The sequence below is a fragment of the Lampetra planeri genome, chromosome 9 (assembly GCF_965212315.1).
Source record: "Lampetra planeri chromosome 9, kcLamPlan1.2.h2, whole genome shotgun sequence".
NCBI lineage: Eukaryota > Metazoa > Chordata > Hyperoartia > Petromyzontiformes > Petromyzontidae > Lampetra > Lampetra planeri.
The window spans coordinates 6,106,847-6,118,732 of record NC_136115.1 but is presented as its reverse complement, the minus strand read 5'-3'; the positions used below and the strand labels follow the sequence as shown (position 1 = coordinate 6,118,732).

At 43.1% G+C, this 11,886-nt stretch overlaps 1 protein-coding gene across 5 annotated transcripts in view; it reads right to left on the bottom strand.

Annotated features, from left to right (window-relative positions):
* Positions 1 to 895: 895 nt before the first annotated feature.
* Positions 896 to 11,886, bottom strand: part of LOC144720623 (phosphoinositide 3-kinase adapter protein 1-like) — a 165,115-nt gene continuing 154,124 nt past the window's right edge. For 4 of the 5 annotated variants that reach the window (XM_078597496.1, XM_078597495.1, XM_078597499.1 and 1 more), the window contains 3 exons: positions 11,634 to 11,740; positions 6,936 to 7,180; positions 896 to 3,873 (listed from right to left, as the gene is read on the bottom strand). In XM_078597496.1, the coding sequence (XP_078453622.1) occupies positions 3,768 to 3,873; positions 6,936 to 7,180; positions 11,634 to 11,740 (458 nt within the window). In that variant the 3' untranslated portion in view covers positions 896 to 3,767. The remainder of the gene's footprint in view (positions 3,874 to 6,935; positions 7,181 to 11,633; positions 11,741 to 11,886) is intronic. The other variant, XM_078597497.1, reaches the window with a different exon arrangement.

Below are 11,886 nucleotides of genomic sequence, written 5' to 3'. Positions count from 1 at the left end.
GGTCACCGGACTCGTGGAAACCACTCCATTGCCTGTCTTGGAAAGTTGCCCTCTCCTCCATCTTGCACACGTCCTACCCAACGCAATTTTTCTTGTATTTTTTTATGCACAGGCAGAGCTAATTGCAAGTTACAATTCAACAAGTAAATCACCAGAATAGAGGTGGGGGGGGGGGGGGTTCGATTGCATAAATATGTCGTTAAACCCGCCACCACCCGGCACAGCCAATTAGTAAGGTTTATCACATAAACAAAACATGCCAATTCGTTGCTGATTCAGCACACCGGTGTGTTATGGATAATTCAAGTACGACGTTTCATCAGTAATTATAAACAGCCTCATCAGATGACACCAGAAGACATCACAAAAAGTTGACGTATAACATTCGATAACACGGGCTATTTTTCACATGTACACCAATCCATTTGATTTTACTTTAAAAAAGCAAAGCTTATATTACTGTTTTACACTTTCGAAAAAAAAGTTAACATGCCTGGTAGCCAAGTAAATCAGAAGTCAGAGCAAAGCCAGAACTCGTAACTCAGAAGTCAAAGTTAGAGCTGAGATCAGGACTTCTGAGATTCTGGATTCTGAACTAAATCAGTTTCTTGAGTGCAGTGAATTGACTCAGCCTGGTCACTCGTGACTACACACACGGTGAAGTCATCGCATTGTGTATAGTTTAGAGGAATATTAATTTTGTTCAAGTCTCAGCCATATAGTTTGCCAGAATGCTCGACCGTCTCTTAAATTGTGCCTTATTCGGCAACTGTACCCTTTGCTAAATTAATTGTTCTTAATTGCTTTAGGCCTAAGCAGTGCCATTTAAATTACCAACAGACACATGAGGCCATAATGCTTGTTTACGCAAAGCAAATACACTTTCTGAGAGCAGTTTGTTTGCAATATATTTTTTATTAGAGATAAAATAAAATTAACAAAATATCCACTGTTTATTATACAAATAACATTCAATGCACGTTTACACATAACATTGGTACATAAAAACTAAATATTTATCTGGGTGCAGGAAGATTAAGGTGACAATTTTGTTAATGATCCTCCATAAATGAGAATAGGTTTTCCCCTTTTTTCTGGCAACAAAACAGGTGTTAAGATGTTAAAACACCAAACTGAAACCTTTTACAAGGAATAATATCTGCATTAACCACAATACTTGTGGCCAGAATGCAAAAAAAAACATACCCTGATGATATATGCATTGTCTTTGAAACGGATTGGTCCATACCAAGAGACAGCTTGGTATGGACCAGCTTTCTTTCGAGAGTATATTTTTGTTTGAATTCTGACCACAAGTATTGTGGTTAATGCAGACATGATTCCTTGTAAAAGGTTTCAGTTTGGTGTTTTAACATCTTACCACCTGTTTTGTTGCCAGAAAAAAGGGGAAAACCTATTCTCATATTTTGGTACTGGCAAAGCAGGTCCCATGATCCTCCATAAATCTTTTGAGAGAAAAAAATTACACTCCCATTGTAGGGCCGCAAACATTATGTTTCATGCCCCATAAAAAGTGGGCCCATAGGTGTTGCCCTACAGATTGATTAATCTCCATATACATCAATAGTCACGCAACTCTCGGGGGGCGGGGACGACGACGTTTAAAATGTTTAAGCCATTGTGTGTCCAACCCTGGGCACCGGAGGCAGCTATTGTTCCCCATTGCTAACTCGACACTGGGAAACTGGGACCTGGTTTTTGTGTTGCGACAAACCCCACCTCACCGACAGCTGAGGAATGGAGCTGCTGCAATAGCGAAGCTGCATCTCGTACAAAAGGTTTACACATTGAGGGTGCATTTTTTATTACTTCCAACATTCATTGTTTTGCCGAGGAATGTGAAGAATGCCATGCTCAGTAAAACACATCTAGCTGTATATCCCTCAAAGCTCGTGTTTGGTCATATCCCACCATCTCCGGCATTGTGGCCGTTATTTTTAAGATTAAATCTTAATTTATGTTTGTGCATAGTACTGTGCCGTTTGTTGGACCTAAATAACATAGTTCAACATTATGATGATTATTATTAGATCTGACCAATTACATATTGGAAAAGGGCATAGTTGTTGAAGGAAAGTGTAAAATCCCTCAGTACAACATGGACAGCAAAAAGCGCCAAGTCCGATTACAGACACTGAAAAGGTAAAGGTGCAGCCCTGCAGCTGCTGGCTCACGCCACAGATAGCAGAAGGGCCTCCACAAGCGAGAACTCCAGAAAGCCCTTCGATAAGGTAATTTGGCCTACTCTTCCATGCTGACCAGACATCTGACCCACACTTTACCCCCCACCACAAGTGACCTACCTACCGACTAACTCTGGTGTCCCCATGCGTACTGCTGGGTGGACAGGCACAGGCATGGGGAAAACATGATGTGAATTTATTCACAAACATGATCCAGAGTGAATTCACGACGTGACACCAGACAAGTCATGGGCACGATGCACAATGTTGACAACTCAGCTGCACTTGCTGTGTCGGGCACAAACCCACGATGACTTGTTGCGTTTTCAGCAGGTGCAATCAAAAGCGTCTGCTGCATTGTAAAACCACGTTTCACTTGAAGGCGAAGTGCTGAAATTCGCACACGGTTCACTGATGTTGTGTGTTGTGTGAGAGACAAGGTGAGCGGTTGCTATATTGTGCGCTCCACGTGGATCCTTTTGACAAAATAACCTCATCGGTGACTGCCTGCGCTGTGATAACCAAGCCTGCTCACATGTTGTTGAGTCATATTGTTGTATATATATCATATATGTTGTTGAGTCATGTTAACTTTCATAATCCAGCGCAGCGGCTGCATATCTGCATGGATGTGAGTTTTATTGCCATGACGCACAGCCCAGAGAAATCTGGAATGGTCAGATAAAGACATGCGTACACGCAGATGATTTAAAGAAAAAAGACAAACGTAAAAAAAACGCTGGGACCTCTCAATTGGTGAGTGACCATTCCGCTGACAGAGGCATGCGTCTGCATGTCAGCAGCACCACGGTGTATGCTACAATTGCTCACCTTTTCGCAAAACTTTGCAAAGATGATTGTCTCATTTATATTATAGTATGCATGCCTTCGTGAATTATATAAGTGTGTAGAACATGTCAGACTTTTTGCAAGGGCAGTTTTACAGATAAGCAAAAACCTATGGTTTTGGGGGAACTATACAGCGATAATGAAGGGCTCTAATTTGGCACAAAAAAGATTTTATATATATAAATCATTGTGAACGAGTTTTAAGAATACCTCACATTTAAAAATCTAATGCCAACATCGTGATATATTTTTTAGAAAAATTGGGTAGAAACCTCCAACCAAAACCGAGGCTGAAGTGGATCGATCTTAAAATGTTGAAAATGAGAAGCCTGTTAGTGTGTACTTTTATTCCGTGAATGTATTTCCAGGTTATTAGCTCTCCAGAGGTGCCTCTTTTGTATTGACTTTTCGGCTCAACCGCAGTCCACACACACACACACACGGGCCCCGTGTATCCGTGTGAGCTTCGGTGCGCGCACATTACATAAACACAACCTTGGCGTGTGATATATCTCGTGCAATCAAAACAGGTGTTGCAACGCTTTCATCGATTTGTTTTCACATTTAAATTAGCACGACATTGAACATTGCATATTATTATTACTACTACAGTTTTGCAATTACACCCCAACACAACATAAAAATAACCCTTCAAGTTGCATTCGGTTCCATGTGGGAGAAGGCCCCATTGGTATGCCTGACTGTACCTCCCGCTCATTGCCTGGGTGACTGTGGGCTCTTCCCCCGCGGTAACAGGGGGGGTGGTGTCCCTCCGGGCTGTGCACTCGCCGCTGCTGCTGCTGCTGGTGCCTCTCGGCCCCTGAAAAGAAGGGAACTCGTATAAACAAACAAGCAGCAGTGCGGCGATCACACAGCATGGAAATGACTGCAGTGGATGCTAGTAACTCATCGGCAAAGAACGTGTTTTATTCAAGACTGCATTGGCAAGGCATTCGCTTATTGCAGAGGCCAATTCTTTGCGCACGCAAGTCGCGTGTGGTGGCGTAGAGGGTGGGTACTCCCATCCCTTCCAAGATGTCTGGCCAGCGTGGAAGAGTAGGCCAAATACCCTCTAGCGGGGCTCTCTAGAGTTCCCTCAAGTGGAGGGCCTTCCGCCAGCATAGGCATGAGCAAGCAATTGCAGGGCCAAACCTTTACTTACCACAACAATATAAAATCACGTACTCTGTATATACAAGTACTCTTTTTGAGAAACTGTAATCGAGTAAATACATCCACTGTGTGCGTGTTATACATTTGGATATGACTAATTATATTCTAGGGTGGAGTGGTGGTGCAGTGATTTGCGTATTGCGCTATGAACCTGTCGAAATTAGTTCAATCACTGGCCACAGCTAACACCAGTGGTGAGTGATATATTAAACAGAGCAGGGCAACCCCTTCACCAACCCACACTGACCTGCATGCTGAAGTATGTTTAAACAATCGGCAAGATCAAAATGCATGGGGAGGCCTGCATCCAGCAGTAGATTTATAAACGTCTGTGCAATTCGTGCTAAAGAAGGGCAATGGATGCATGTACACTTTCAGGCATTGCATAATGTGCACAGGCAGCCGATGAAATATGCACTTTCAAGCGCTACACAATCTGCACAGACATCCTGTGCACTAATGTCCGAAAACAGCATCAGGAAAATTACGTTTCTACTGCGGCTGTCTTTTATCTGCAGTACGGCACAGTAAACGCGACAAGCCCTGCACGGATCTCCCGGGGTGTGCCTTGATTATAAATTGCACTGCCGGTGGCTGCTCTGGTATTTCACCGTGTCCTGAGGACAGCCACAAAAAAACAAGATTTTTCATCTTGAGTGTTATTCCTGGTAAGGTATTCCGATTATCAAAATAATAAGAATACATTACTTTAAAAAAGGGGGACAGCTTACGTGCTGTGACAAAAAAAAAACTGATGTCTTAATATAAATCGGTGACGTGCACTGTCGTGAACTCATTTCGCAGCATATTTCTTTGAGAAGACAGGCTCGAGCAAAATTCCATCAAGTGGGGTTTCTACAACACACCCTCCCTCTTCAATACATTCCAATGGGCGCTTTCTCGAAAGAGATTGAGACTCCCAGCCACCCTTAACGCCCCCCTCTCCACCCTTGACAACACAATCTTTGCCTCTCACTCCCAAGGCCCTTGCTCCCTCTCTCGAAACCCCCAATCTCAATCCCCTCGATGATATATGCTTAGTTTTAGCTCATTAATTCTGACGAACACAAGTTGTTGGCATCAAGCGAGGCTCGGAATTCCAAATTGAGGAGTGACCTATTGCGCCGAAATTTCCAATTGCCACCAGAGTCGACACACACCCACTTTCATATGAACACGTTTATTGTAAAGCTTGTTTACCACTTAATTTCATCCGGTGAGGCGGGCTTGCACTGCCCATTGTGATTCATCACGTCGATTGACGCTTGTTTATTATTATGAACTTTACAAATGTCAATAAAATAGGATCGCCAATTGACAATCGCTAAATTGCATTACGTGATTACATTAACTGGAATTAATAAAAAAAATATATAAATGGATTTATTATCATTATACAATTACACTATAACACAGATGTCACTCTCTTTTTTTGTCTGGACAAACACTCGAGTCACCCAGACACCTAATAGAACTTGAGATTACAAAAAAAATGTTATCCACTAGAGGGAGCTCTAGAGAGCCACTCAGAAGGACATTTTGGCATAATTTTCCACACTAGTCAGACGTGCTGGAAGGGGTGGGAGTATACATGCTTTACCCCAACATGCATGAGAGATTCGTTCATGAGGCTATTCACATATACAAACACAGAGACAATTTCAACCGAGAAGATGGATTCTGGCTTAGCAACCATTGGAAGGATTTGATAAACCATTTCGGGTCTTAATTAATTGTGTTCACGCTTACGGTGACTTTCAGACCGAATTCCATTCTCTTCCTCTTCCCCCTCCTCTTTTCCGAACATAGATGGACTCGTCCATCTGAACAACTGCCAAAATCGCTGTCCGTGGTGCTGACGTTAAGAAAAAAACGCCACTTTTTTCAAATTTTCTTGCCGTGTTTTTCACACCTGATGACGATTGCTTGTATTGCAGTCGAAACGTCGTGAGAATTTTATTGTTTTATATTTTTATTATTTTATTGTTTCCCTTCTACGTGACTTAACCGAAAGAACCAAGAATATGGTGCACCCGTTTAACACGCCGGCTTTCTCAACCAAAATTATCCGTAACACGCCGGTGTGCCGTACTAGTAACAAAGTGGCATGTTTTGTTTTCGTGACAAACATGACGAATTGGCTGTGTCGGGTGGTGGCAGGTTTAACGACACATACTTACGCAGTCTAACCTAAAAACCTCTATTATAGATATGGTGTCCCCACTTGTATGGCTGGTTTCTACTGCTTTTTTTTCTCAGTCGTCTGTAAGTCTTATGTCTGTATGAATTGATGTGACGTACCTGTCGTTAAGAAAATTAAATACTAGCCAGCTGACCACGTTCACCATTTAGGACACATATTAAATTAATGATAATAAATTATTTCTAACTTGATTGGAGGACAGATTAACGTAACAATAATGCTTCAAGTAGTCAGGACTGGGTTCTTAAAATCAACATTGTTTAAATTGAAATGCAACATCTATTATCTGTACAAACTGTGAGAAAAAATGATTATTTCCTGTAAGCTTACAGTCCAGCATGGACTTTGATAAGCTAACATTTAAACAAATGTGAAATGTGCTCCTGCATCTGCACAGGTGAACCTTGCCTGGTTGTGAGACTTTGTGCAGGTGATATCTACCTGGTTAGAGAGTATGTGCAGGTGATGTCTACCTGGTTGGAAGAGCGTGCGCAGGTGACACTTACTTGGCTGAGAGGGTGTGCGGAGGCCTGGGTGTGACAGGAGGGGCTTTATGCTGTATCTGCGGAGGTTGTAGTGTCATCGAGCCGGAGTGCGGACGTGGATAGCTGGGTGCGGTCGCAGTTGGGGATGTGGAGCTCATTTTTTTAGAACCCACAGGTAGAGGAGGAACACATTTCTTTTCCAACATTGGTAGCTCCGAGGTCCTCCGCTTTTCCTTCATAGTGTGCGGCATATCGCCCTCACCATCCTGAACACACACGAGCAGCAGATTTAGGCCCCACCAGGCCTCAACGAGCCCACCGACCACTCCATGACCTCAGGGATACAATACGAGGCAGCGGTTTGCCTCTCACACAATTTGCCTTAAAGGTCAAAAGGTAAACTAAACTCAACTTTTTACTTTGCCAGGTAAGGCCCAATGAGCTACAGTGAGGGAAAAAAGTATTTGATCCCCTGCTGATTTTGCACGTTTGCCCACTGACAAAGAAATGATCAGTCTATAATTTTAATGGTAGGTTTATTTGAACAGTGAGAGACAGAATAACAACAAAACAATCCAGAAAACGCATGTCAAAAATGTTATAAATTGATTTGCATTTTAATGAGGGAAATAAGTATTTGACCCCCTCTCAATCAGAGATTTCTGGCTCCCAGGTGCCTTTTATACAGGTAACGAACGAGCTGAGATTAGGAGCACAATCTTAAAGGGAGTGCTCCTAATCTCAGCTTGTTACCTGTATAAAAGACACCTGTTCACAGAAGCAATCAATCAATCAGATTCCAAACTCTCCACCATGGCCAAGACCAAAGAGCTCTCCAAGGATGTCAAGGACAAGATTGTAGACCTACACAAGGCTGGAATGGGCTACAAGACCATCGCCAAGGAGCTTGGTGAGAAGGTGACAACATTTGGTGCGATTATTCGCAAATGGAAGAAACACAAAATAACTGTCAATCTCCCTCGGCCTGGGGCTCCTTGCAAGATCTCACCTAGTGGAGTTGCAATGATCATGAGAACGGTGAGGAATCAGCCCAGAACTACACAGGAGAATATTGTCAATGATCTCAAGGCAGCTGGGACCATAGTCACCAAGAAAACAGTTGGTAACACACTATGCCGTGAAGGACTGAAATCCTGCAGCGACCGCAAGGTCCCCCTGCTCAAGAAAGCACATATACATGCCCGTCTGAAGTTTGCCCATGAACATCTGAATGATTCAGAGGACAAGTGGGTGAAAGTGTTGTGGTCCGATGAGACCAAAATGGAGCTCTTTGGCATCAACTCAACTCGCCGTGTTTGGAGGAGGAATGCTGCCTATGACCCCAAGAACACCATCCCCACCGTCAAACATGGAGGTGGAAACATTATGCTTTGGGGGTGTTTTTCTGCTAAGGGGACAGGACAACTTCACCGCATCAAAGGAACGATGGATGGGGCCATGTACCGTCAAATCTTGGGTGAGAACCTCCTTCCCTCAGTCAGGGCATTGAAAATGGGTAGTGGATGGGTATTCCAGCATGACAATGACCCAAAACACACGGCCAAGGCAACAAAGGAGTGGCTCAAGAAAAAGCACATTAAGGTCCTGGAGTGGCCTAGCCAGTCTCCAGACCTTAATCCCATAGAAAATATGTGGAGGGAGCTGAAGGTTCGAGTTTCCAAACGTCAGCCTCGAAACCTTAATGACTTGGAGAAGATCTGCAAAGAGGAGTGGGACAAAATCCCTCTTGAGATGTGTGCAAACCTGGTGGCCAACTACAAGAAACGTCTGACCTCTGTGATTGCCAACAAGGGTTTTGCCAACAAGTACTAAGTCATGTTTTGCAGAGGGGTCAAATACTTATTTCCCTCATTAAAATGCAAATCAATTTATAACAAATTTGACATGCGTTTTTCTGGATTTTGTTGTTGTTATTCTGTCTCTCACTGTTCAAATAAACCTACCATTAACATTTCTTTGTCAGTGGGCAAACGTACAAAATCAGCAGGGGATCAAATACTTTTTTCCCTCACTGTATATATCTCTTTTTCAGAAACAACCTGGCCACAAGTGATAACTCAACAAAGTGGCTTATCATGTGGACATTTAAACAGCCAAATACTCTAAACGCACGTTTCCAAATGTGGAGGGGGAAAACCGGAGGACTCTGGGAGAAAAATCTATGCGACCACGGGGAGAGCATGCAAACTCCAGATGTACAACAGGCGTCAGTGTCGGGATCGATCCCACGACCTCCTGCACACCAGGCGAGGTAGTTAACATCTCGCCACCGCGGCGTTAAAGGTGCAGCCCTGCAATTATTTCCTCACGCCACTGCTGCAAAAGGTCCTCCAATACAGGGAGCTCTGAAGAGCCACTCTAGTGGGTGTTTTTGGCCAACTCTTCATTGCTGGCGAGACATTTTGTGGAGAGGTGGGAGTAGCCACTCTTTGCCCGACCATACGCGGCTAACTGTGGGGAAGCCATTTATACCACTGGGTGGACAGAGGCAGCGGGATTTAAGAACCTTGCACCAATGTTTTCAACCTGCCACACTCAGAGAACGAATCGAATCAAACCGATGACCTCTGGATTGCAAGTCCAGTGTGCCAACCGTTACACAACGGAAGCAACCCCTTGCAAGGGTTATTTAACAATATAAGGGCTACCATCATTATCCTCTGGGGTCTTTTTGTTTCTGTTCACAATAGACAAAGGTGAAATGAAAATACAACCCAAAATGAACTTAATGTAAACAATACAAATCTATACAAAAAAACTATAAATTCTTCATACACAGAGAACCTAACTTTCTTGTTACATAATGCATCATTGGAATAAGCAACTTTTTTCATCAACACTCAAAGCAGGTGACTCACTTATTGCAATATTAATGTACTTCTAAGCGAAATAGATTTTTTGCACATCTACATCAGAAAGCCTCTGTAATTCACGTGCAAATTATGTGACTGCCTTGCTAAGTTCTCCCACAAAGCATTCGGCATTGAGATAACCAGGACCAGCAAGCTCTTGAGTAAACAGTGTGCTCAGGCCAGATTGGTTTCTGCATTCACCAGTCTCCACGTAGTGGTCTCTCTCTCTCTTTCTGAAAAAGGTAGATGTAGTATTTATACTTTTGCTCTTTTCTCCTAATTACATTTCAAGTGAACCTTTCCATTTGGAACTCTTTGAGTGTGCGGTGCATCACCCTGTGTCAGACAATGGCCAACCGATGAGCACGGTTGGCTACGTAGGGTGCGAAAGAGGTTCAACATACATACATTCCTTCCTCACACGTTCCAGAGGGTTCATTACAAATACAACTATTTTCTTCTTAAATTCCAGGCCGAAATACATCCAATTACTTTTTTAAAAACATATCTAATGCTTTGGTGTGTTTTTTGTGCAGTAACTGAGCTAAGTTCGACTTCTTGGTAAACTTGAGAACCCAGTTTAAGCATGAGTGGCTGACAAAGCAGAATTCAAACTCAAAAGTGCTGGCTCAAAACTGTGAGCTTCCCAGTCACCGGCGACGAAAACAAAACACACAATCAATTGGAAATACACAAGTCTCGGCCACTCCACCTCTCGTTCAAAGTTACACGGATGTTTTAATATTCATGTATTTCAAAGCATAGGTTGCCGCATTATTAGGTCTATGACACATCGTGAGTAACTTATCAGCGGATTCAACACCTGTAAGTTGCGGAGACCTAGTCTGACACTGGACTAACAGCTGTCATGCGATACTCTGGAATGTATGATTAGGGTACTATATTGCAGAGCCTATATTGTTTTCTTCCTGTCTTTGATCATCTGCATATTGCGTATTTATCTCTCTCTCATTTTCTTGATCTAAATGTATTTAATGCTCTCTTCCACTCTCTTTGTGCATAATTATCCTCTGTTTGAGAAGGTATGCTTTAAAAAGTTGCCATCACAGCTTCTGTACACATGTACAACAACACGTATGGATGCGAAACTGTCTTCCATGAATACTGTAACCAAACAGGTAACACTGACCCACAGTTGAGTTCAGTTAAACTACCAGCGATTGCAATGTTAGGCATGTTGAATGTAGATTCGAGTGTGTCATCATGCATCATGGTGAATGGAGACACTGAGTGATGTCGGTAGCAGTAGAATTTTTTTTACAAATATTTGTCAATAACACTGTGGCCTTAAATAAATATATATATGTAATTGGCACCGTTTTAGGCAATGGCTCTTCTTCGTAGCACAAGGACCACTGCTCGAAATGTAGCCGATCACAAACTTTTTTCTTTTAAAGCCACAGTGTTTTTGGCAAGTGTGTTGAGTCTTTTTGTTAAATGTGTTTGTGCATCACTGACAACACAGCAGCATGCCAAATCATTTGTTTAGCAGCAGCACTGGGGATGGCAACATTTTAAAACACCGCAATGCTTACCACAGCAACTGTGTAATTGTGCTCTCTGCAGACACAATTTAAATTGTGGTCCTGGACGGTTTTGTAAGGAATCAATCTAATTGGCAAAAGTACTGTCAATCAATTGAAACCCAGAGCCTTTGTTATGAATGCTGTTGTGAAATGTTTTCTCGGATTAAAACGGCAAAGTTGGCCGGTTGCTCTCTTCAACGGCACCGGCTGTGATTGTTCATAAATCGACTCTTACCCAACAAGACAACACAAGACAACACAGCTAACCATGGTGTGCGCTCAGTGCTCTGTCCCCTTACTCCCTCGGAGGCTTGGGAAGTGAGAATGTCAGTCACCTCGATGTCTGCCTCTGCGCCGCTGCTCAGGCTCTGCAAACTGCGAGTGCTTGAGCGGCTGCTGACGGAGCCTGTGGGCACAGGGCAACACAACACACACACGCGCGCGCGCGCTTTAGGACTCCACCTTGGGAGAAAGTAACACTCAGTGCTAGGAATCGTGAGAATTGTCTATCTCCATCCAACTCTGTAAGGACAAAAGGGCAACAAGTACTTT